Source organism: Carassius auratus, chromosome 28 (genome assembly GCF_003368295.1).
Source record: "Carassius auratus strain Wakin chromosome 28, ASM336829v1, whole genome shotgun sequence".
NCBI lineage: Eukaryota > Metazoa > Chordata > Actinopteri > Cypriniformes > Cyprinidae > Carassius > Carassius auratus.
Window position 1 is genome coordinate 14,483,660 of NC_039270.1, and position 27,468 is coordinate 14,511,127.

Sequence of the window (27,468 nt, forward strand, 5' to 3'; positions counted from 1 at the left end):
TGAAATGTGCAGCCCATTTTCGCATAGACCACTGTAGCCTGCGTGTTTGCAGTGACGGAAAAGTTGGAAAGGGTCTTTTTAGAGAACCGTATAGTGTCTTAAACGGTAGTTATTAACGTCAGTAACGTGTTGGTTCTGCTTATATCGGCGGGGGACGTTTTATCAGACACCTTGAACGACACACGGTGGGGTAAGTTGTCAAACCACGTCGCTTTGTAAAAGAAACGCACTTAGACGCGACTCTGTGGTTTCTCTGTGAAGTTTGTACACTCGTGCTGTGTCAGATAATGTTTTGCAGTGCATCTCGTGCTGATGTCTCGGTCACGATCTGAGAAAGGGATGCGCTCGTGACGGAAATAATGTACGTATTGTTTCATCTGAGCCGCTAAAGCTAGACGAATGTCACTACTGTGACCTGACAAGACGATACAAGTTACATGTATAACTTGGTTTCACTAACCCTTAGTATGTTGCCCCTATTCCTTAAACATTACAGAATAAGAGTCTGAAGAATCATAAAGTTTTAAGTTCGCCTGAATACATATTTTGTAACCTGATTTTGACCCGTTTTGCTTTATTTCGTTGATTCCTCATAATTGCAGATTCTTTATTATACCATAGCAGGTTTATAGATGCCATATTGTCGGTTTCTCTTCTTGGAGTCAGTCAATAAAGCTGTTATTTGCGTGGTTGACAGCATTTACAATAGGGCCAAAGTGTACATGTTGTTCAGTTATTACTCAACAGGCTGAAATTAAGGTGAGGTGAATAGAAATTATGAAGTGAGAAAGCGACAAGTGGAAATAAAATAACAATAAAAATGTCCTATACTCAATCTTGCAAATATCTTGAAAAACCAACCAAAGTGCTTCCATTTTTAAAAAAATAGACACTGCAGAAAATGAATAAGGGGAGTCAATTAAAGATATATATATATATATATATATATATATATATATATATATATATATATATATATATATATATATATATATATATATATAAAACAAAAGACTAATAGAATAGCCAATTAAACGACTTTCAGTTTCACTTCTCATTATGGTTGCAGTCCGTGGATTACGCCCACCGGCACCGACCCAGCATAAAAACAGCTTTGTATCCCGCTGTGACAGCTTTCAAGCTTTTAGGATTTGATTCTAGCAGGTGCAGTGCTTGGAACGTTATCGCTTCTTTTCTCACGCGCTCTGTGTCTCTGGGGGGATTCCCCACCTCTGCGTCGTGACGTCACCTCTTCCAGTAGATGGCCGAGGGAATCCTCGTGCGCGACGGTGAGCGGCGGCTCTAGCTGGTCGCCACATTTTCGCTTCTGTCTTTCGTGTCACCTCACGGAGTTTTGCTTTACACGCCAAATGAGACCACTTTCAGTTTTGCACGATGGCCCAGAGCGATAGAAGTTAGAAATAACAGGCTACCACGAGATTTTTTCTTTTTCTATTTATATTACTTATTTTATAGTGTGTTTTTTTTAAGTAATTCTGGAGCACCATGTATACACCATGATGATGTGATGTGAAGTAGTGACCAAAAAGGTGCATGAGGTGAGTGAGGTCTGGGATGCTTGAATTTTGGTTCCCACTTGTGGTAAACACTTGATGACTGATTTTCCTGTACTCTTTGGTCAAAAAAAAAAAGTTAGTATATATATATATATATATATATATATATATATATATATATATATATATATATATATATATATATAAAATGATCATGTTTATGGCATGATTGGAATAATAAGTGCTCCATATCTTTATCATTTGTTTCTTCAATCATGCGGATCTGAACAGCTTCCTCTTTTGTTTTCCCGTTTAAAGTGTTTAGTGCCAGGAAATGCTTACCACTGTTAAAAAGATCATCATCATAACTGTAAAAGACTTCTGTGCTACTATAAAAACCTGTTAATTGGTTAACAGTATTTTCTCTTACCGGAAACTGTAATATATCTAATGGGTAAAATTAGTGTAATTGTAAATTAAAATCTTTAAAATGGTATTTTTTTTTCACTTTCAAAAACGTATCATTTACAGTGAAAAACCATAAATTGACATTCACATTGAGAATGGGACACCTCACATTTGATGTTTATTTATATATATATATATATATATATATATATATATATATGTATGTGTGTCCTCTTCAAATTTTTCTACTTTTAAATGTCAATTAGGGTTTTATTTTGCATGTTATGTTGTTAAATAAATGTTTATTGGATTATTTTTGTGTCATGCAAATTACCATGATGCTTTGTGTTTGCATTAATGAGACTACTGTATATGCTCTTTCTATATTAATATTTATCTCAGCTTGTGGAAGAAGTACTTATGCATTATTTAAGATCTTCAACAGTTCAAATGAGTCAGGTCAAGTATAGATGGTATCGCCCTGGCTGCTTCAGACAGTCGGTTCCTCTAACTCTTCTCACTTATTATGCACTTCGGAGAAAGGCATATAGTTTTTCCATGGACCCAGACCACAACATTAGACATCTCTTATCTACATCTTGTTTTTTCTGGGTCCCTAATGACTCACACCATTATCACTGAGTGAACTGATCTAGCGAAGGCCAGTTTTACCCATTAGCGAGTACTATACAAGACAAGGCTTTGGAGTATAATCCCTTTTTTTGGGCAAGATTTTAGGTTTAATGCTATTTCTGTAGCTTTTTTTTTATTTGCACCCAGATACTAAGTTCAGCTTTTGCTCATTCTCATAGTACCTCCAGCATCTGTATTATTTGGTCGTATTGAGGTGTATTGGCATGACCAGCATAACATCTTCCATTCATTCTGATTTTCCTAATTACTAGTTTTCATTTTGGTTCAAATGAAAAGGGGAGTTCGTTTCAATGATATCCCAAGCAACTATAAGGGTCACAGATACTCCCAAAGCTCTGGGAAACTTTGGTTGAAGCCAAACCTTTACAGATGAAAACACATGGGTGGGGAGCTTGATTATTTAGAAAAATTATGGTTGCATCCATTGAGAACTGCTTGATGACCCTTGATGAAGTTAGCCATGCTTTCTTATTGTTCCCCATTAACTGCACAGTTGTTACTGACAGATTTGTATTATATAATTTATCATTTTTAAAAGTACACTTGTAATTTTTGTGTCATGCTGCTCGGTGTGAAAGTTGCTATTGTAGAAATGTGCAATTTTTGGTCAAGTTGTTATTCATTTTACAAGTAACAGTGTTCAATAATAAGGGTTTAACAGGGTACTTTTTATTTGTGTAATTTTATTTAATGCATTAAGGCATTAGGCAGTGTATTGTAGTTATTACTTTAAATGTGAAATTTTCTCACTGTCTCTCTTAAAATTGATGCAATGGATATTCTCCCAGTTTTTGATTTATTGTGTGGTTCTCTGAGCTTTGCTGATGAGAGTAAAGGTCAGTAGGGTCAGATATTGTTTGATATAAGGAATAAGTTAATAACCTGAGAATTTCTGACCATTTGAAGCTTTTAAAATACTTATAACTCAGCGTATCAACCTGGATGTCCGGCTGCCCTCATTTAAAGCTTTGGTTGGTTTGTGCTAATTTTTGGATGGTACATGAAGACCCAGTGCAAGTTCTTTGAAATGTGGTGCTTTGTTTTTATACAGTGTACTGATATATACAATATATGATTCTTTTGGCATGGAAAACGTTACACTGAGGACAAGATCTCTGACAGTTTTTCTCAGTCATTTATTTGTATTTCCTCCTACCGCATTTCATTTAGGTTGACCTAAATGACCTTTTTGTGATGTTTAAGACCAATCAGGTATTGTTTAGTGCAAAGAGTTTAAATCTTTTGAAGGAGGCTTACAGGTCAGTTTTAAAACGCTTTGCTGCACAAGCAACCATTATCATTTTGACTTGTAAGATGAAAGTCAGAACATGACATGATTTGCCACTTCTTAAACTATATGATACATGTGACATACATTCTTTTCATTGTGCTCACCATATTGAAGATTCATTGTTTCATTACCATTGCACCGGTTTAGAGACTTGCACACTCTTATATGAAACCCATTCTAGTCTCACTGAAATACAGACAGCAGCTGTCAGCTGTTCTTGATATTACTTATTTATGTCCTGAGCTTGCTTTGCACCAGACTGTCTGGAGACCTTGTTTCACTCCTGCTTTTAAAGAGTATCAAAGGTTGTGTTCGAGCTGTAGAACCGTGTTTTTTTTTTTGTTTTTTTTCTTGATCTGATATTTACACATTGGGAAGTCAGACACAGGTCACATGATGAAATCTGACTGATCAGATCAGTCAGTTTCCATCTGCTGTTTTGCAAGCTACTTAAAACGATTGCAGTTAATTACTATTTGATATATATATATATATATATATATATATATATATATATATACACACACACACACACAGTACAGACCAAAAGTTTGGACACACCTTCTCATTCAAAGAGTTTCCTTTATTTTCTTGACTATGAAAATTGTAGAGTCACACTGAAGGCATCAAGGGCTATTTGACCAAGAAGGAGAGTGATGGGGTGCTGCGTCAAATGACCTGGCCTCCAAGGGCTGGACGATTAATCAAAAAGTAATCGAAATTTAGAACCTCTAACCGACGTAATTTTCCCATAATGGTTATTTTTGTTATTTCCTGGTAATACTTCCCCCTTGTAGCCACATGATTCTACCAGTCAGTGGCATAAAAGCAAAACACGGAGGTGAACGCCGGTTCAACGCATAGTGATGGCGCGCGAGCGGTGAGCCTCGAGTCTTCACTAAACTTTGTCAGTTGTATTTGTTTCCCGCCCTGCAGCTGATTCTTAGGCCGGTGACACACTGGCTGTGTGGCGTTGCTGCGTGTCAGTTGCTTGACGGCTGCTTCGCGTTTTCTGTGTCGTTCTTTACACACCAGAATCGTGGCTGACGCGGCGCTGGCGCGCTGCTGTGGGTGACGTAGAGGGAGGCCGCCGACAGACCAGGATCTTGTCTTCACGACAACAATATCTATACTTCATGTTGAGCATAAATATAAATCCTACTGATAAAGGACACCGTCAACAGCAAAATAGACTATGTTTGACAGGTGCAATATGCCAGTGTTTTACAGGCCTAAGGTTTTCATATGGCATCACACGAGTGTAAACCTCACTACAACTAGGAAAAAAACTATTGTAATTCAAACGCAGCTCCCGTCTGCATTTAAACAGACCTTTACTCTTAATTCCGACCGGTCCAACGCAATAACGAAATCTGAGCAGGTCTAAAAACTGAAAGGGTTAATGCTGCACTTTACACTTTAGAAAAGTTATATATTTTTTTTAAATATGAGCAGGCGTACAAGCTGGGATTGGTAATGCCACACTGTAATCATAGTTATTTATTTATATTTTTCATTATATGATATTGGTTTGAGACTGAGAGTATTTTATTTAGTGGAGAACTTTGCAGCAGTATTTTATTTCCTATTCTTTTATTTTATATATATTTTATTAAAAAGTATTTAAAAAAAAGTGTAAACACATTGTTGCATGACCAGCAGCATTTTACTAAAACCCACCCTTTACATGGCTCTCAGGAACAACGTCACGCAACCCCATCATTTCACCAACCAAAAGAAGTTGTCCGCCAGAAGCAAACAGGCAGCTTATGCGCAAGACAACGTTCCTGGACGGTCATCCTCGGAAAGCGCCGTCAGAGCACCACGTGAGAGAAGAGAGAGAACAAATTGAGGAGGAAGCCTACGTTTCTATATTTTTATAAAAGCTCCCGAACAAAATAACCCGGACCATTGGCCCCGAGGAAGTACTGACGAGGCACGATCAAACACCGGAAGTGACAGTGGAAACGCAACTGGTCCTGCCACACATTAGCACGCCCGCTTATGGCCCGACAGTGGAAACGTGCTCTATAGTTCTAAGCGCTTATTTTGGGGGAGTTTTGTGCAGTTGATGCGGTGCTCACATTGTGGTTTCGGCGATTCCACACGGAAAATAAATACAAACGGAAAAACCTGGAAATATAGCTGTATAGTTTCCAACTTGTTGCAGATTTTGCACTTGTGACTAAAAAATAAACACAAGGGCAATTTTTAAAGCAAAATGTAATATAATGAAAATGTGAGTATATCTTGCAAGTATAGAATAATTGCATATATTATCCCGAGCTGGTGTTACGGTTAATTCCAAAATTGATCGGAATAACAGGAAATCAGTGTCAAGTAGCGGAAACTGCCGGAAATGCCACTTAACTACACTCTGCCTCTCTTTCCACTTGTATCTTGTGAATGATTGTGCCGTAGGAGATGGGTAGGAGGTGAGAGACATTGTTAAAGACAGATCAGAACAAAGCTTGCTTCTTCTGCGGTCTTCACGGAAATGAAAAAGAGGCTAAGGTCACAGCCAGGCCTGGGCTTTTTATCTCAGAGTGAACATTGGCCTCATCTGTGAGTGTCACATCCTTTGAACTACACCAACGTTAAGCTTCCAACAGCTCAATTGGAATAGTTTGCAAGAGCTCTATTAGAAACACAATGAGGCTGTGAAAGCGGACTAGTGAGTTGATTGGTTTATTTTTTTTTCCGGTGTGATGATATTTCATGTCCCCAAAAACCTCTGTAGTCCCATAAAGCCACTTGTTAGCAATCGACTTTAAGACAAGTAAAAGATTTTTAGAAATCCCAAAGGGGCATTACTGATGCATTTTACGGAATAGAATAAAATGTCAAAATATATAGAACCTTCATGAAAATTAGCTGTAAATTTACTCAGACTCAAGCCATCCAAGATGCTCTTCATTGTGTGTTTATGTAAACAAACTAGTGAATTGAGCCAGTTCATTGGCAGAAACAGTAATAGAATCTCATTTCCCTGTTTGCCTGAGGCTATAGATTACCAGTAATGTTGTATATAATGTTCAGTTTCTTCAACACAGACTGATTGTTTCATTTCCTTATAACTTAGTATATTGTCAGGAGCCCCTGACTTGAATTTTATGAATCACCAAGGACCACGGTTTCAGCTAAAAATCTTTTTTTATTGTTATACTCTTGAAAATAATTAATCTACATCTTGCGTTTACAGCTAATTTTCATTTTTGGGTGAATTACTCCTTTCAAAGTTCTTCATGGAATTGTCATTGCCAATTAAAAACGTTTATTTTGAAAACTGTTATAGTCTAAATTCTCACAAAATCCTAGCGTAGCCAATTTTGCCAAAGAGGTTGACCAGGAAGTTGTTTAAAAAAAACAGAAGTTGTTTTCTATAGAAATTAACTTTCACTTTAATACATCTAACCCTTACGCCTCTTAGACCACAGCCTACTGACCTCCATCTTTGGACATCTCCATCTTTTGCAGTTTTAGGGTAGTTTGCATACTCCCTCGTTTATGGTAACTCATTTGAGAGCTGAATTATAAACTTCCTCCAAGCTTTCCCCGAATCCCTCCCATTCTCTGAGTCTATTGTTCTCCTTCAGCTTTCGGCGAATCTGCTGGATATTTCTGACAGAACTTCTTCCAGCCTTAAGTACTTGCTGGTTTTCAGCTCATTATGACTTATCCTCTGTGTCTATGACCTTTTTCTCTTTGCACTTTGAGTCACAAACTCAGCCAATATAATTGAAGTTACTCTGTGCTTCTGGTTACTCGGCATGTGAAGGAAGGAAAGCTAACCGACACTGAGTGCCAGGGTATTGTTTTTAGCCGCTCTCAAGTTGTGTAAGTGATTTTGCAGACATTTAGGTTGCAGTATGAGAAGAGATACAGGAACTAGGAGTGTTGTGAATAGGTCCTAATCTAAAGTATAGGAGATGATTGAAACTAATTTGGGATCATCATTCATATTCCTGGCAGTTGTTTTTTTGTTATTCTTGGGAGCACTGACATGCTGTAAAATGAGAACGGATGCCAGGTGGTGGGAGTCTACCAAATCCTCCCCCAGGGAGCATAAGCTATGTGGTTTTCTCTTCTACCCATGAATTTCTTGGCAATATGATCTAAGATATAATGTGTCATTAATTATGCAGTGTTCCTAATATGCAGTGTTTCTGAAAAAAACAAAAAACAGTGATGCCTTCAAAACCGTTCTTGTTGCATTTATGTAACATGTGATATTTGAGTTGTGTAACCGAGACTTCCTTTCCCCTTAGATTTGATTGAACTGCTTTGTTTGCCTTTTCAGTTTCAGTATCAAAGTAGATTGATCAGGGGTGTTTACAGATTTACAGCACTTATGTAAATCCATGAGTTCATAGACCTAGACTTTTGTTGGAAAATCATTGCATGTGATGCAAAACCTCAATATTAAAATCTTTTATTTATAAAATGTTTTTTAAGGTATTTAAAGATCTTATAGCTATCACGGTCAAGTCATTTTGCAAATTCAGCTAAATCAAACCTCATCTATGCTAAAATAATCTAGGTGACAAATCAGCAGATTGTGCAATAACAATGTAGAACACAAAACAGAAACTAAATGTTTATGAGGCAGGAAAATGGATGCACAGTATGAATAAATGGTAACTTTTAAGTGGCAGCTCAGAAATGACCTGGAAGGACAAGAGTGAGTCCCGTCAGTTGGCCAGTGATGTCATCTCATGGTCTTATAGCAAACCAACTTTAAGCCTCCGTTTTGTCTCTTGTCTAACCAACGTGTACTTGATGGAGGTGTGTCATTTCATTAATTGTTCTGTGATCAATGCTGTAGTTCAATTTAAGGACGTGGTCCTTAAATATGGTCCTTCAATTTAAGGAAATGTGGTCCCATACATTTATCTAATTTCATTCGTTTTCTTATTGCTATATTGCTTTATGGTTTGAACATTAATATATTACATAATATGTTGTGTTTAGTGTGCAAAACCTTAGACCATAGTTACACTGCATTGTGCCATGTTGGAAAAACATGAGGCGGTCTACACTGGATAAGGCCAAGTAACTTCCACAGAAATAGCGCAGGCACTTATGTCATATTTATGTCTGGTTTATTGTTGGGTTTATTGTGTTGTTCAGGATTTACAATCATGGCCAAAAATATTGGCACCCTTGGTAAATTTTATCAAAGAAGGCTGTAAAAATTAATCTGCATTGTTAATCCTTTTGATCTTTTATAAAAAAGATTCACAAAAATGTATCCTTTCATTGGATAAAAATGATTTAACATTGGGAAAAATATTATTATGAAATAAATGTTTTTCTCTAATAGACATTGGCCACAATGAACGGCACCCTTTTATTCAATACTTTTTGAAACCTCCATTTGCCAGTTTAACAGGTCTACATTTTCTCCTGTAATGCCTGATGAGGTCAAGAGATCAGAGACCATTCCTTCATCCAGAATCACTCCAGACCCTTCAGATTCCCAGCTTCTCCTCTTCAGTTCACTCCTCTCATTTTCTGTAGTGTTCAGGTCAGACGACTGGAATGGCCATAGCAAAAGCTTGGATTTGAGCTCAGTGACCCACTTCTGTGTTGTTTTTGAGGTTTGTGTTTGGATTATTGTACGGTTGGATGATCCAAACATGGTCCATTATAAGATTTCTAACAGAGTCAGTCACTTACTGATTTTTTATATGTTGGTATTTGATAGAATCAAAGATGTCATGTGTCTAAACAAGATGTCCAGGACCTCCAGCAGAAATATAGGCCTACAACATTAAAAATACAGCAGTATACACATTAAGTACTTTTTATCCCTGTTTTCACCAAACCCATCTTGAGTGTTTCCCGTTAAAAAGCTCATCTTTAGTTTCATCTGATCATAGAAGCCAGTCCCATTTGAAGTTCCAGTCGTGTCTGATAACTAAATATGCTTTAGTTTGTTTTTGGATGAGCTAGGACAATTTTTCTTGAAACCCTCCCAAACAACATGTGGTGATGTAGGTGTTTTCCATTTTTTTTTTTTTTTCTGAGCCCGAGACTATTTTCTGCAGTTCTCCAGCTGTGATCCTTGGAGAGTCTTAAGCCACTCAAACTCTCCTCCTCACCATGCATTAGGATGATATAGACACACGTCCTCTTCCAGACAGTTTCGTAACATTTTCTGTTGATTGGAAATCCTTAATTATTGCCCTGATGGTGGAAATGGGAATTTTCACTGCTCAGGCTCTTTTCTTAAAGTCACTTCACTAATTTGTGAAGCTCAATTATCTTTTGCTGCGCATCAGAAATATATTATTTTGTTTTTGTCAATGTGATGGATGATTAAGGGAATTTGGGCTTTGTTTTCCGTCCTCTTTCTATTTCTGTGAAACAATAAGCCATGGCTGGATAATTTCATGTTTATAATCATTCTGGAGTGCTCTAAATTATGAACATGAATGGGAATATACTTCAGAGATATTTTACTCATAAGAATTTCTAGAGGTGCCAACAATTGTGTCCAATGAGTCTTTGAGAAAAACCTTTTTCATAATGATATTTCCCCCATTTTAAATTCTTATTATCCAATAAAAGTATCATTTGTTTTGTGAATTTCTTTAAAAAGATCAAAAGGATTAACAATGCAGATGAATTTTCACAGCCTTCTTTGATCATATTTACCAAGGGTGCCAATATTTTTGGCCATGACTGTATTATTCCATCCATTTTGTTGTTGTTTTGGCTTGAACTCAACCGCGTCAAATTTGCGAGAACCATAGCCAAGGGAGCTGGGAGACTAGTGCAACACTAAAGATTTTCTAGCAAAAAAATAGCAGCTTATTGTTTAGCACTTTGTACTTGATAGTTTATTGATTATACATTGAAGTTACAGTGGTCATAGATGCAACCGGTATCCCAGAAGGTGATCTAAAAACCAAAAAATGTTGCCAACCAACAGTGCTGTAGACGTGTCTTGCATACTTCTCCAGTATGTGTCCAACCCTCCACCTCATACTCTTCTATTTCTAATTGAAACCTGCATGAATAAAGTAGTTCACTTCCCCATTGTTCACGCAGCAGGTAAACATGGAGACCGAAGATGCACTTAGTTTTGCGGACAACAATGTAAATTTGCTTTCCTTTATGACGAAGCCTTGTTCATCATTTTTGGTTGAAATGTTATCTGCCGAAAATGTGTGAGTGATTTATTAATTACGATCTGTTTATTATTGTTATTTAAATTTCTATAAGGAAAAGGTTTAACAGTTCTCGTTTGGCTAGTTTCCAGATTGCAGCTCAGAATTTGGATGAGTTTAGGGAAGTGAAATAAAGAAAGCTTTTTTCAGTTGGACTTGAGGACGCATTTCCCTTTTCTTGTGTCCTTTTCTCTCTATCCTTCAGTGTGCAATCCTGAGTGAGGAAAGAAAGTGTCTTTTATAGTCAGTTTGTCAGCACAAACCTGTGTGTGTGGATGTGGTGAACTGCGAGTGTGTGTTCCACAGCATTTTGAGGTAATGCAGAGCGAAGCGGCGTCCATGGGCTTTTGAGGTTTTCCTCTTAGAACGGATGCTCTCGCTGCTTGACGATCAACAGCCACTGATTTCTGTGTCCCTGACAGACTGGTGACATGCACCTTACACTTCCTTGACACGTTTAGTTAAGACCGGGTTGCTGGTGAAGACTTATGAAGTTAGCTACATATAGAGGCAATATTTAACACTGTAGATCTTGATTTGGGCTATTTATGTCTGTTTTGAATGGTCGTTGAGGTACTTTCACTTTTGAAGTTCGTCTTTCTCTTAAGCTGTTTATGAGGAAGGAACAAGGAAAAAATATCTTGACAAGCTGAACGGACCAGTTATGTTTATCTTCCTTTTGTCAGAGGAGTTCTTAGTTCTCTCTCTCTCTCTCTCTCTCTATCCTGCAGGTCAGCATGGCCCAGTGGAATCAGTTACAGCAGTTGGAGACGCGGTATCTGGAGCAGCTGTATCACCTGTACAGTGACAGCTTCCCGATGGAGCTGCGCCAGTTCTTGGCCCCCTGGATCGAGAGCCAGGACTGGTGAGTTGCCTTTGCAATTTTAATTTTTTTATGAAAAAGTGCACAATACACTACTTTTGAAGTCATTGTTGAATTTTGTGCATAACCATGCCATTTAATCGGAGAAAATCATTTGATTAATCGCAATTAAAACATAAAATTATGCATTTAATCATTGCCCAGGATATAAAACTTATACACTTAAACTTATATATTTTTACTTTTACGAGTCGTATATATAAGTAAATATAAGTAATAAATGATTAAATAAATAAACAATGCCAGTTGCTTCTAGCTGAATTATCTTACAGACTTTCTGACACCAAGAGAAGTAATGATGAAGAGAACTTGATCAAGTGGAGGTGTTTTTAGCAGCTTGTTATCATGCTCCTAAGCTCTAACCACTCCTAGACATGGTGTTCGAACGGCACTTCCTTATTCTTAGAATGATTTTAATGCTCATCATTAGAGTCATCTTAACTGATGTCACACCTCTGCCCGTAAAGCGCTCCTGGAAAGTCTTCTGTGAACAATAACACGAACCAGTGCCTTTTTTTTCCCTCTGAATTTTCTCATAGCCTCAGTGTGAATGGCTGCTTTGTGATTCTGTTGTGGGTCTGAAATGTCACTCTGAAATGACTCATGTCCGGTTTCGTCACCCCATGTCCGGTTTCTGTCTCGCAGTATGCATCTTTGAGTCGAAAGAGCGGAGCGAAAACAAAATGTAAAGAAAATTATGCTGGGTAATCTTTATTGTCAACTAGTGAAATCTTCCATGTGTTCCCATAGGGGGCAGCAGCACACCTAAAGAACCATTGTGTTGCAGCATATCAAGTGTTTGTGATGGAACCTTTCAATCTTTATATCTTTATAATATGATTTGATATATATATATATATATATATATTATATTTGACATATTCATTTTAGTAGAATAATAATAATGTCTCTCTTCCTTTTTTTTTACTTTTAAGAGTTTTGATACTCTGTTGCACCATTTCAGAGCTGCATAAAGTCATCGTCCTCCACATCGCCCTCACGTCACAGTTTTCTCATTAGTGTGCTTCAAGTAAACAAGAGGAAATACAAATAAGCCGTGGGATGTTTGGTTTGTTTCCTGCTGTCAGTGTCGTAGAACTTTCTGAATGGGTTGTGTAATTAAGTGCTCAGAGGAACATAATCATTAGTAGCATAATGAAGCCTGTAATTTACTGATAAAACACATTATTGCTTTAGGTCAAAGACTTCTCGCACTTCTTTGTATATGCAGATCCATACGGTCTTCACTCAATGTTTGATCTCATTAAATGAGCAGTTATCAGAAAGGTTATTTAGAGAAGCGGGACACATGTAGAACCGTGTCAACCAGCAGATTTTATACAACCCAAGAAATCAAGCCTGGTTTGTTATTTACACTTGAGAGGAGTGAATTGTGAAGCGGTTTGCACTGATGTCAACTCTTTTTATTTGCATTATTATTGCAAATAATTTTTGTATTATTTTTTATTATTTATTTGCTTTTTATTTACTTTTTTTTTTGTTTGTTCCAAATAGAAAATAAACTAATTAAATTAAGTACTATTTATCAACAATACAAATGTGTATTTCCACGTGGTTATTTAATTAAACAAACTTTTCTAGCAAATGACTGTTGCACAACTTAAACACTGGAAAATGTGCCTAATGTTTGTTAGTTGGTAAACGTTAAAGAGATTGAACCAGCTGTTAGACACCTAAAGTTATTGTTGTAATAGTGATGAAGTGAAGTGACATACAGCCAAGTATGGTGACCCATTCTCCGAATATGTGCTCTGCAATAAACCCATCCAAACTGCACACACACACACACACACACACCGTGAACACACACCCGGAGCTCGGTGCTTTGCTCAAGGGCACTTAAGTTGTGGTATTGCCGGCCCGAGACTCGAACCCACAACGCTAGGGTTAGGAGTCAAACTCTCTAACCACTAGGCCACAACTTCCCAAAGACTTCCCAAGATGATGACATCTCTGCGAAGGTACTGCTGGTTTAGTTAGTAGGATACTTTGAATACCGTGTCAATGCGACGTTATGGATAATGTGGGTGTGCCAGCTGAATGAGGTCAGCAGTTTGGAGAAAACTCAATCATGTGACTGATGATGACAGCAAACTGCAGTGATGCATGGACCCACATGGACCTACGCCTTCCAAATACACACTAATTTGTCGGTTTTTGCAGTTTAACTATATTTTAGTATTTAGACGAAGACAGATGTTTTGTTGCAGGTAAAGACACGTCTGATTATCAAATGCATGTTTGGAATGGAGGAAGCTGCTCATTACCCATCACATAAGCCTGTTTGCTTGTGTCTGTTAAAAGGGCGTATGCGGCCAACAAGGAGTCTCACGCAACGCTTGTGTTTCATAACCTGCTGGGGGAGATCGATCAGCAGTACAGCCGCTTCCTGCAGGAGAACAATGTCCTGTACCAACACAACCTGCGGCGCATCAAACAGCACCTGCAGAGCAAGTATCTGGAGAAGCCCATGGAGATCGCCCGCATCGTGGCCCGCTGCCTGTGGGAGGAGCAGCGTCTGCTGCAGACGGCCACCACTGCACAGCAGGTACACACACACACACACACACACACACACACACACACACACACACACACATGCATACACGCACAAATACATATATTTATTTGTGGCTGATATACTTAATGGGGTTCTATGGTAAATACATTTTAATATAGAAAATTACTTTCAGTAACACTTTAGAATAATGTTCCATTAGTTAATGTTAGTTAATGTATTAATTAACATGAACAAACAATGAATAATACATTTATTACTGTATTTATTCTTCGTTAATGTTAGTTAATGAAAATACAGTTATTCATTGTTAGTTCATGGTAATTCACAGTGCATTAACTAATGTTAACAAGCACAACTTTTGATTTAAATAATGCATTAGTAAATGTTGAAATTAACATGAACTAAGACTTATAAATGCTGTAGAAGGATTGTTCTTGCTTAGTTCATGTTAACGAAAGTAGTTAACTAACATTAACTAATGGAACCTTATTCTAAAGTGTTACCTTACTTTCTTTTTTTTTTTACCTTTCATCTGATTTTCATTTATAAATAAAAACACAATTCAATTACACACAGTATACATATTTTTATACTCACCAAACAAGTTTGCAGGTCTTTTTCAGTCAAACTCATATTAATAGTATAAAGTGCTTGGAAATGGGTTCCACTTTGTAAGGACACATTCAGATTTCTGCCACCTCTCTAGGACGGCCAGGTTGCCCATCCCACTGGCACTGTGGTGACAGAAAAGCAGCAGATACTGGAACACAACCTGCAGGATATTAGGAAGAGAGTACAGGTTGGTACATTAAATCACACTTTAACTGACCAACCTTGCATCACAATTACAGGTGCATATGCACCCCTTTATCATCTCCCCTAAAGTTGTTGTTTTGAAGAAATCTTTTATAGCATTTATCTTGCAAAGGGGTTTTCAAACGTGGTGCCTAAGACCCTCAGATATGATGATCCCCTTATTCCCCTAAAATAAAGCAGCTAGATAAAATATTTATTTTTTATTATATTGACACTTATCTTTTTTTTTCTGTCCTCTGTTACAGTATTTATAGATATAAACCTGAAGAGATGCAACTATTCCACAACCCCACTAGCACCTAATTTTGGCCTCTTTTTGAAATCCCCTTTTTTAACATAATGCCATTGTGCACAAAATGAGGGTCTCATATTTGACCCCTTGTGGGGTACAACCTCTCACTCATCCAGCCACCTTACTCTTTCTGTACAGGATATGGAGCAGAAGATGAAGATGTTGGAAAATCTGCAGGATGATTTTGACTTCAACTACAAAACTCTTAAAAGTGCTGGAGGTATGATAAGTACCTGTTGCTGTCATTATTTTTTTTCTGTCTCAAATAACTTCAATGACAGATTAAACCTCATCAAATCTGTTACGATTCAGAGCTGTCCCAGGACCTGAATGGAAACAGCCAGGCAGCAGCCACCAGGCAGAAGATGTCTCAGCTGGAGCAGATGCTGAGCGCTCTGGATCAGCTGAGGAGGGTGAGATACAGAATCAAGAAAATACCACCCAGTGAGTCGTTCCTTACATTCACACTGATCACCCAAGAGTCAGAAGGTCAACATTGTTTTTCTGTTTTGCAGCAAATAGTGACTGAGATGGCTGGGCTGCTGTCTGCAATGGACTTTGTGCAGAAGAATCTGACAGATGAAGAACTGGCCGACTGGAAGAGGAGACAGCAGATCGCCTGCATCGGAGGACCACCGAACATCTGCCTGGACCGCTTAGAGACATGGTACACAGTCCGTTCATATCCAAACTGGCTCTTTTTTTGTGGATTGGTTGAATTTCTTTTTAAATGGCTGTTTTTCAGGATCACCTCTCTGGCTGAGTCGCAGTTGCAGATAAGACAGCAGATCAAGAAACTGGAGGAGCTTCAGCAGAAGGTCTCCTACAAAGGAGATCCCATTATTCAACACCGGCCAGCTCTGGAGGAGAAGATCGTAGACCTGTTCCGCAGCCTTATGAAGAGGTTTGAAACCACTCGCTCGTGTGTAAACGCTATAAAGCAGCCAAGCAGCATCTGATCATTAATGTTTGCTTGTGTCATTGCAGTGCGTTTGTTGTGGAGCGGCAGCCTTGTATGCCCATGCACCCTGACCGACCACTTGTCATCAAAACAGGAGTTCAGTTCACCACCAAAGTCAGGTGGGTACACACAGAGGTGAGTCATAAGGAAAGATGTCTAGACACAAATTCATACCTTTTTTTCCCCCCTCCTCTCTTTCAGGTTACTTGTGAAATTCACAGAGCTGAATTACCAGCTGAAAATAAAAGTGTGCATTGACAAGTAAGTCCCACTTCCTGCCCGTGACATCAGAATGAAATGACTTTGACGTGCAAGGTTTTAATCTTTTTTTTCTCCTATGTTCTGCAGGGAGTCGGGTGACGTGGCAGCCATTCGAGGGTGAGTTTTGAGGTTAAAACGATGAGTTGAGTTGACATATGGTGTTTGTTGTTATAAAAATTGGCTTGTATTTGGGAATTAAAATAAATATTTCCGCTGTTTTATTTTTATCATTCATTTATATTGCACAGTTTCAACAAATGTTGTGAAAAGAAGTCTCCTCCTTGCTAGTTCCTGTAAAAGTTTTTGCATTGTGTTTTTTTTCCTTTAGTTCACGAAAGTTCAACATCCTTGGCACCAACACGAAGGTGATGAACATGGAGGAATCCAACAATGGCAGCCTGTCAGCAGAGTTCAAACATCTGGTAAGCTCAGCCTTTACGCCACTCTTTTTTTTCCGGAGTGCAGAACCATGTGGGTTTTTTTGTGAGTTGTGTGGGACACTGTTGGCCCTCGGAAGCTAAATTAAACACAATTTTTAAACCGGTATTTATTTGTGTACCAACAATGTCCCGTATTGAATACATTTAATCTCAAGCATGTTTTTTAGTGATATATTTTAGTGATATATTTAATTACACTAGCATTTTAACTTTAGTTAGAGTCAAAGATTATTGCTGACTGAGACAGTCATCATTAGTGTAAAAACAAAACAAGGTCAGACTTGTTACAGTGTCATTATAATACAGAGTACTATTAATTCATTGCACATACTTACTATATATTATAGTTAGGATTAGGGTTTATCTTAGTCAACTTATTGTTATTATAATAGTAACTAAGTAATGGTAATTGTAACAGTACATTTAATATGTGTTAAAAAGATCCCTTAAAATAAAGTGTCACCCCCCCAACACACACACACACAAATATCACCCAGTAGAATTATTTCACTTCTTGTTAAGCTCATCATAGTTTAAAAATATAAATCGAAAGCATCTAAGCATAAAAGGTGTTTAAATAATTTAACATAACATTTCTGTTCCCATAACAATCAGCCCCTGCGACATGCAGAGTGCCTGTAGTAGAAGAATGACATTTACATTTTTTATGTCAATTACATCATATATTTGTATTAATTAATAAAAAAACACTTCTTTGAATCTGCCCTACAATCTTTAAGAAGACTAGATCAGCCGTCGGCTGAATGTTGCTTGAATTAGTCTTGATTTGTCGTTCTGTCTTTCAGACTCTTCGAGAGCAGAGATGTGGCAATGGAGGCCGAACCAACAGTGACGTAAGTCTTCGTATAATAAGCATTATGCCACAGTTATTAATTTGACTGAGGGAAGCGTTGACCTTTGCCCTCTGAACTCCAGGCGTCTCTGATAGTGACCGAAGAACTGCACCTGATCACGTTTGAGACCGAGGTCTACCACCAAGGACTAAAGATCGACCTCGAGGTGAAAAACCACATCCAAAAACAGCATGCTTAAACCATTAGTACATTTAAAAATGACACCTTCATTTTCATCAGAATTTAAGAATAGAATAAAACGCCAGACGTGTCTTCTCATGACAGGATTGCTGTCACAAAGCCGCTGTCCTGTTGGGCTGTTTATCAAATCAAAGATGATGATGTTAAACTCTTGAGAACATGTTAAGTCCCTCACACTGCTGCTGTTGATTGAGTCAGCTCCTGAAAGCCAATAAGGTGATTGTGATAGGCTGTCGTCATGGCACCAGCAGTGGGAGGATCGGAGTATGTAACCAGGCAGCGTGTCCTTGTGTGATCTGCCACTTATTAAACCCCTACACACACACAGTGCTGCCTACATGCCTATTGTGTGCTGATAAGAGAACATGCAAAACCAGTCCTTTCCTGTGGATGGACACAACAGGGTCACATAAAATACCAGCACACACAGCAGGTTAATTAAACCTGAGATAATTAGGCTATTCGCCTCTGTTTGCTTGAGAATTATTCAGCCTCGGGTCTCTTTTGGTGCTAATCAGATTTCCGTCCGAGCAAGCTGTACAAAAATTAGCAGGATTTGTTCTTCTAGATCATATGTAAATGTCTTTTATCTCTGTGCAGACACATTCTCTCCCAGTGGTGGTCATCTCTAATATCTGTCAAATGCCAAACGCATGGGCGTCCATCCTGTGGTACAACATGCTGACCAACCATCCTAAGGTTTGAAATGAATCCACAGCGAGCCGTACTTCCTGTGAGCGCAAGAGCTTGTGTAAGTTACTGAGTGTTCTCCCTCTCGGTCTTCACAGAATGTGAATTTCTTCACCAAACCTCCAGTGGGAACGTGGGATCAGGTGGCTGAGGTGCTCAGCTGGCAGTTCTCATCCACAACCAAGAGAGGCCTCACCATCGAGCAGCTCACCACACTTGCAGAGAAACTTCTGGGTTTGTGTGTTATGATATTCAGTGGAGTTAAAGTATTGAACATCTAGACATGTTTCCATTTAAACCTACAAATAAACAATAACTAAATGTGCTGCTTAATGTTTTAGTGGCAACATATGTTTTCATTTTGGATCAAAGACAGATGGATATGTGTCTGCTGCAGTTGGAATTAGTTCATTCAAAAAAATTGGCGGGAGTATCTCTAGACAAAGCTCACTTCTAAGGTTTTTTTTTTTTTTTAAGCTCTAGAACGAATAGAAAAGGTTATTAGCATTCTAGAAGAATTTGACTCCTTAAAGAAACAAGATATTTTTAGGGGGGTTGGATACCTGTCTATTGAATCTGTACGTGAATAATAAATGGCAAATGTATTGAATGCATAAACAACAAACATTATTAGGTGAATGAAAAGTAATTATGTCCAGGTGGTGTATACAAGAAGTCGTCATATTAGACATTCAAGACCCACTCGTTCATATTTATTGGAAGGGGAAGAGAAACCAGTTTGTGACTTGTATAAAATATAGTTTAACAGAATTTCCCATTTTAAATGATATTAGTCAATGTTTTTACTCAGAAAATATACTGAAAAATATTTTTTAAAAGCTCTTTCCCGGAAAGAATTTTAGAATGTTTAGTCATTGATTAAATTGAAAGATTCTATATCTATCTTTTTTACTTTATTTATTTTTTATCAGTACTATTGTTGGTACGTGTATGTCATTTATATGACGATAAGTGATTTTGCTTCTTAAGAAAATGTTATGTTACTGTTAATGTTGCCATGAATCTCATTTTAATTGTGCATTTATGTCTTTGTGTAGGTCCTTGTGTAAACTACTCTGGTTGCCAGATCACATGGGCCAAGTTCTGCAAAGTATGTTGCTATAACAAACATTAGTTCCCTTTTCTGTGTTCAAGTTAGAGCAGATCAGTCCAGCTGATCCAGTTTCTATCCTAAACGTGTTGTGCTTGTGTTTGTGTGTTGCAGGAAAACATGGCAGGAAAAGGTTTCTCATTCTGGGTGTGGCTAGACAACATTATCGACCTAGTCAAGAAATATATTTTGGCTCTGTGGAATGAAGGGTGAGATCTCCTCCTGCGATCTGCTGTGTGCATTCATGCTGTATTCATAGTTCATTACATCAGTCACTGCTTCGATGGATATATCAAGCTTTCATGTGTTTGTACTAGGTATATCATGGGCTTCATCAGTAAAGAAAGAGAGAGGGCAATCCTGAGCCCAAAGCCTCCTGGGACATTCCTGCTTCGCTTCAGTGAAAGCAGTAAAGAGGGAGGCATTACCTTCACCTGGGTCGAGAAGGACATCAGTGGTGAATGCATTTCCATGTGCATTATATATTATCTGTGTTGGCTTAAGACTTAAGCCAAATGAACATAAACAGATGTCTCAGTAATATTTTATACTTTTATTTATGAATCATTTTATTTCATTTTTCTTGTGGTGTCAAAATTTAAATGGACAATCATGACATTTCTCTGGCTTTAATTGGCCGTCGTCTGAATGTGTGAAGCATTTGTGCTCGTGTATGTGTGTGCAGGTAAGACCCAGATCCAGTCGGTGGAACCGTACACGAAGCAGCAGCTCAACAGCATGTCTTTCGCTGAGATCATCATGGGCTACAAGATCATGGATGCCACCAACATCCTCGTCTCGCCGCTGGTCTACCTCTACCCTGAGATCCCCAAAGAGGAGGCGTTTGGCAAGTACTGCCGCCCCGAGGCCCAGCCTGACACTGAATTCCCTGATCCTGGATGTGGTGAGTGTGTTAGCGGGAATATAGTTCATTCTGGCTTGGAATAACAGCACATCCGTTAGTGTCTTGGCAAAGTTTGTCTTGTTTCATTCTCATTTATTTTGGAGATGACTATTTTAGTATTTGCACTGAAGGGGTGTGGTTTACCAGAAGCTCTCAGCTTCTGAGGAAATTGTCTAAGAATAAGATTAGAGAGAACGCAAAAGCATGACTTTAATCTTTGGTTAGACATGTTACAGTTAAACAATTTGAAGTCAGTTTTTTTTTTTTGAGAAATGAATGCTTTTATCCAGCAAGGACGTTATTTTACTTTGTTTAAAAACTATTTTTTTTACGTTTCAAGTAAATGCTGTTAATTAAAAAATATTACATTTCCACAAAAACTTTAACCACACAGCTGTATTCAACATTGATAAATTAAATGTATTTTTTAAAATGAAACTCCTGTTCAAATGTTTACGGTAAGCAAGATCAAAAGTTCCAAAAAAAAAAGCATATCAATTTCTATTCATCAAATAAGCCTGAAACAATATATCATGGTTTTAAGCAGCACAACTTTTGCTATTAAATGTAAGCACCAAATCAGCATATTAGAAGGATTTTTAAAGCATCATGTAACACTTCAGAAGACTTGGAACATATCACAAGTGTTACATTGAATACTTTATGACATAAGGTTATGTATTTAAAAAAAGAAAGATTATGCAGGTTTGAATTTTCATTTTTGTATGAACTGTTTCTTTAAGAAAAGAAGCTGATTTTAAATGACAAAAACTCACTTAAGACCTGAACAATTTGTCATTCTCCTTGTTCGCTAACACAGTCACTTGTTGTTGTTTCAGTAATTCAGCCTTACCTGAAGACCAAGTTCATCTGTGTCACCCCGTGAGTAGCCTTTCTTTCTTCAGGATGTGTGTGAATGATTGACCTTGCTGAAGTCTGTTTTCTCTCTCTGTCCTCTTGTAAACTTTGAAATCTCTGGTGACTCTTTAGGCAGGAGCACATGCAAAGTACTCCTCTCAGTTCTCTTTACAACATGGATCAGGGATGTAGCTTCTACTGAATCCGCCAAGGACCCTTCACAGCATCCTTTAAACCGCAGTCTTGCACAAGAAGAGAGAAAGAGAGAGAAACCATGTTTTAGTTTTGTTTTTAGGAAAGTCTTACAAGTGATTAGCTAATGAAAGGATACTCAGGTTTTTTAGCTTTACATGCATGTGGGTAATCTGATTTTCAGACTTTAGTTAAAAAAAAAAAAAGGTCTAGAATTTGTCTAATTTGAAAAATCTAACTTTCACTTAAAATAAATAAATAAATCCACTTAAAAGTAAAAACGTTCCTGCTTTTTAGCCACATTATTCCCAAAAAATGTTTGTCATGTTAATCTTTGTTTGTCGTAGACTTTGCAAATACAACTTGATCTGAAACCACACCAAATGGGTTTTTAATGTTCATGTTGGCTTTAAAATAATGAGACGGTCAGTTTTACTTTGTGATACCATGTTAATTGACAGTACATAATAAACTGTAACACATCAAACTGTACGTGCCAATTACTGTACGTTAGGTAACAAGCTTGGCTACACAAAAACATTTGGATGAAATAAAAGCTGCTTCAAACTCAGTCCTACTTGAATCACGAATGCTTTCTGTGTTTGTAGAGGGCTTGGATTGTACTGGAGGTCATGTGTGTGAGCGTGTGTGTGTGTGTGTGTTAGGCAGGCTGTAAACTGACCTCTCTTCATAGGTGTCCTTCCGTCTTCATGGACTTCCCGGACAGTGAGCTGCTTGGGAACGGCTTCCCTGGGTAGGCACTAGGGAGCTGCTTTATGTGTGTGAATGAGACATCAACACTTGTGGTCAAATACACTCCTGTAGGTGTCTGCTAACAGTAGATTATTCCTTTTAACATCTCTAGAGCTTGACTGAGGGTTACTGTTTACTCACTTCATCCCTTTATAACGAGAGAGAGATCTGGATCATGTCACTAAAACTTGATGTAACTCTATTATAAGTTAAAAAAACTTTAAACGGTTTCACAGTCTTTTAATCTCTGGTTAATGTCGGTGAACTAGTTCCTCTATAGACAAGGGAATCTTTTTGGCAGTTTCTACTTCATCTCTAAGCCCACAAGCTAACTTTTCTGTATCAGTATGCTAAATATTCTCACACTTTGGAAAGGAAAGGGTCACCTTCTCTCTCCTATTCCTTTCTTTTCCCATCTTCCAGTTTTCTCTTTTTCCCCTCTCAAAGAAGTGTTATGACTGGAGTGTTTTGGTATATAAATGGTTTGCTGCTTCTGTATGTTAAACGATTGTTTCTGAACCCCATGTGACTCACGACACCCTTATTATTGTTCCTATTGGGGTAAGAAAGCAGTGTCTACAGGAACTTTCAGTTTATCACAAATCTGATGAAAACTATATTTCAGCAAATCCCTCATTTACAACAAATAAGAAAGCATAAAAAAGCATTAAGTAGTATAAATCTTATCACCTGTTAGAAATTAAAATTACACTATATAATGTTAGTTACAAATGAGATTATATGCATAGATAATTAGTGGTTGCTCTTATCAACAAAACGACAGCATTAACAGGAACACTGGTAACAACAAAACAACGGTTTTAGTGGCAATATTAATAGAAAGGCCGTTTATAGATGTTGAGACGTTGTCTCCAGGGCCTTCTGGGTGTTTCATAACCTGGATGTGGTAAGATAGAGGACAGAGAGAAGACGAGAAAACTGACCAACAGCCACACAAACCACTTCACCGTATGCAGCACATCCACCGTTTACACACACAAATCCCACTGTGTTTTTAAGATTCCCCATGGTCCTGTTGTCATAAGACGAAAAATACAGTTTTATCATATTAGCGTTTAGTTTGTGGCCTTATGTTTTGCTTGCGAAAAGATTCAGAATACAAGTTTCTACTTCTGAATGGCTGTCTGTAAATGATAAAAAAATGCTTTTTGCAAACGGTGTAGTTCGACATCTAGCAGCAGGGATTAACTAGAGCCTGACAAGAATGTTTTCTGCACCCTTTTGTGCTCTGTATTCAGAATTCATTCACATTTTGTTTGTTAGGACAAGGGATTGAACAGTACCTGACACCTTTAAACTTGTAGAATCGACCTGTACTGGTACTATTTCCCTGGATGGTTTGCAGCTGTTTAACCAAATTGCGAGACTCTGGTTTAAAGAACCAGACAAAATCTGAACAAATGTGGTGTAAAAATTAGGGAGTTATTATTGATTGAATCCCCAGTATTGCAGGACCCATCCAGCTTTTGCTTGAGATTTTGGAAGTCAGTGGAGACCTTTGGTGATCCAGGGTGGAAAACCAAGGTCTTATCAAAGTGCTCTTTCATCTCGGACAGTGAGTTCTCCAGATAGGTCCTGGAAATGTTGTTGGCATGAGAAATGTTTCAGGAAAAAATGCTTACAACGTCGTCTTATAAACGTAATCAGCATAAACAGAATGTAACTCTTTTCAATATAATATGTGCCCAGTGTGGTTGTTGAGTGATAATATTGTTTTTGGGCAACCTGCAACTTGACGTGCAATTCATTCATACTGTTTTGATTTACTCTAAACAAACCAAAATGACAAGAAAAAATATATATTGTGGAACCACCTCAAAACAGCAAATAATTACACACATCAAGGTATCGACACTATAAAATCAACAAAGCCTGATTTAATTTACCAGCAACCTGACATACTAGACATGATCAACAATTTGTAAAAGCCTTTGAATAGTCCAAAAATACTTCAGTTTGATGCATTTGTGATATAATTTGATTAGTTTGATGTGTCGTGAGCACCTAACTTACCCACAAGTATCTGGAACTCTTGCCTTTTCCATTGCCACTGGATTTTCCATTGCTTCTGGACCACTGCTAGTGTTGTTAGTACAGACAGAAGGAGGCTTGATCGAGACTTCAGCTTCATTGAAGAGGTTTATTTGTTCAGCCTTCCTACGCTTGTCTCAACACAAACAAGAGATAGTGTGGACATACAGCTTTACCAAAAAACAACAAAGATTTGCCCATATGAGTGGTTTGAAGTGTTAATAAACAGGCACAGGCAAACTCTGACCTCTGGTAAATCATTCCCCAGGGTAAGACTAATGAGCAGCCAAGCAGAAAGCCATTTACTGGGTCAGATATAAGTGCATGTCAGCATGTTTCTCTGCTAATGCCATTCAAAACTAGCTCCCACGAAGTATTTACATATATGTAATTTTATTATTATAGTAGTTTTAGTTTTTCCATGTTGTAATATAGACTGGTCAATCACAGCATTTACAGCTTTGGTTATTGAAAAGTATAAAAGTGAATGAGCAACTACAGATCCACATTACATCACTGCATGCCAGCTGTGTAGTAATGAACATTTTCAGTGCACTGTGTTGAATCTGCGGTATCAACATCCTCTAACACATGACTGGGGCAGGTTCTCTGGGATAGTTGACCCCAGAATGAAACTTCTGTCATGATTTACTCGTATAATGATGGTGCCGATAGCCTTGTGGGCTGCGTGCCAACATATGGCTCATTTGCGCAGACTTCAGGTGTACAGAGTTCAAATCCTGCCTTGTGGACCTTTCCCGATCCCATCCCAAAAACACCACAAAAAATAATAATAATTTATTCCCCTCATGTAGTTCCAAACCTCTGACGACATTAGAGCCCTTTGACTTGTCTATAATGTGGACAATATCTTTTATGTCCCACAGTAGAAAGAAAGCCACACGGGTTTGTAATGCCGTAAGGTTGAGTAAATGTTGACCGAAGTTTCATTTTGGAGTGAATTATCCTTTTAAGTTCCCAAGTGATGCTCATGTGTATGACTTTGAGTCTGGGAATGTGCAAAGTGTGTTGAGATGCAAACATTATCATTACACGGCGAATGAACTCTCACCGTACTAAATCATAACGGCTGTATGTGAAGCTGGAATTAACTGCTGTTCATCTGTAGCTTGTGTGTCCTGTCTGATGTGTGCCTTCGTTCTTTTGCAGGACTAACTCTGGCAACACGAGCGATTTGTTCCCAATGTCCCCTCGTACACTCGACTCTCTCATGCACAATGAAGCTGCCGAGGCCAACCCTGGACCACTGGGTAAGTCACAAAAGCGCTTTCTCAATATCCATTGCAGTCATTTTAGGGTCTCCTAATCCTGTGATTCCTTTTTCCCTCCAGACTCGCTCACTCTGGACATGGAGATGAGCTCTGATCATCCCTCGCCAATGAGAGAAGTGTTTGCAGCCTCCACAGTCTCCGATATGGATACCTGCCGAAATGCTTAATTTTCCAACATTTTAGTGTTTTTCTTTTTTTTTAATTTCTATTGGATAATCGTGTACATAATGCTTAGGTGCTACTGCTGCTTTCTCTCTCCGAGCCATTGTTTTGTTTGTTTCCTCTCTGTTTTAACATTCACAGCCAAAAGTGTGCAAACTAGCTAAACGTTTAACCTTTCATCTTTGAATCAATATGCAGTTGAGCTCATTCAGTGGTTAAGATGTTATTCTTTGCTTTTGTTATAGGAATGTGAGGCCTTCAAGACTGGTTTTTAGATTTTTTTTTTTTTTACTTTGTTAATGAATATTAATGCTATTTAACATGTTTAATTGCAGACATTTGGCCATAATTGTATAGTAGCCATGCTTTTGTTTTTTTAATAGAAATTGCCTTTGACTTCTATTTCATTGAATGTCCAATGGTGTTCGCAAACATAAAAGATATTTTGATCTGTTAGCATAGCATAGGGCCACTGGATTCTTTGTTCTTTGTGTTTATTTTTGGAAATAAGTGAGAATATCATGGTAGAATTGATGGAATGGATTGGTACAGAAGTATCATTTATGGTGAGATCATAAGTTGTAAAGTAAGTTTGTGCATGCAGGTCTAATAATGTCCATTTTAGCTTCTGGTTTACATGAATATACTGTATTTTAATGTTGATGAAAAATATTTTACTCTTTTACTGGATGTCTTTGGAAGGTGAATGGAAGAAGATAAATATATATGAATATACATTATGCAGATGAGCAAATGTGATATTTCCACCATATTACTGTCTCCAGTATGATGTTTAACAAGCTAACTTGGATAGCAAGACAAATCTTGCACGGAGCCAGCAGGATTATAATTAGACAGTGAATTCTAGAGTCTCAGACACACATACAGTACATGCACATATAAACAAATACGCACACATATTTATAATTCCATTATTTAATTCACTGATCTGCTGTGTTGTCGTGTAAGGTAGCGCTTCAAACGGAAATATGATGTTTCTTCATTGTGTAACTACTTTTTAAACCTCTGTCAGTTTGTTTCCCACTTTGTGTATCTGTCCTTCCACTTTCACTTCATGGTGTGTATACTATTATATATACACTGCACTATGTATATTCACTTTATTGTACAATGAATTCTTGAGGAGAAACAGTTATCA

The 27,468-nt window shown here is 37.9% G+C and overlaps 1 protein-coding gene across 5 annotated transcripts; it reads left to right on the top strand.

The window, feature by feature from the left end:
* stat3 (signal transducer and activator of transcription 3 (acute-phase response factor)) lies at window positions 1-27,468 on the top strand. 5 transcript variants are annotated; one of them, XM_026208072.1, is made up of 24 exons: window positions 1-190; window positions 11,777-11,910; window positions 14,254-14,497; window positions 15,177-15,269; window positions 15,717-15,798; window positions 15,891-15,991; window positions 16,094-16,245; window positions 16,324-16,482; window positions 16,566-16,658; window positions 16,741-16,800; window positions 16,888-16,917; window positions 17,129-17,222; window positions 18,047-18,094; window positions 18,177-18,260; window positions 18,896-18,994; window positions 19,084-19,219; window positions 20,044-20,096; window positions 20,211-20,305; window positions 20,414-20,553; window positions 20,782-21,000; window positions 21,840-21,882; window positions 22,745-22,804; window positions 26,026-26,126; window positions 26,208-27,468. In XM_026208072.1, exons 2-24 carry the CDS (start codon window positions 11,783-11,785, stop codon window positions 26,312-26,314), a joined length of 2,421 nt encoding a protein of 806 aa, XP_026063857.1. In that variant the 5' UTR covers window positions 1-190; window positions 11,777-11,782; the 3' UTR covers window positions 26,315-27,468. The 5 variants fall into 5 exon arrangements, with proteins under 5 accessions (XP_026063857.1, XP_026063855.1, XP_026063860.1 ...); XM_026208070.1 differs by lacking the exon at window positions 1-190 and adding an exon at window positions 10,874-10,974; XM_026208073.1 differs by lacking the exon at window positions 1-190 and adding an exon at window positions 11,261-11,360.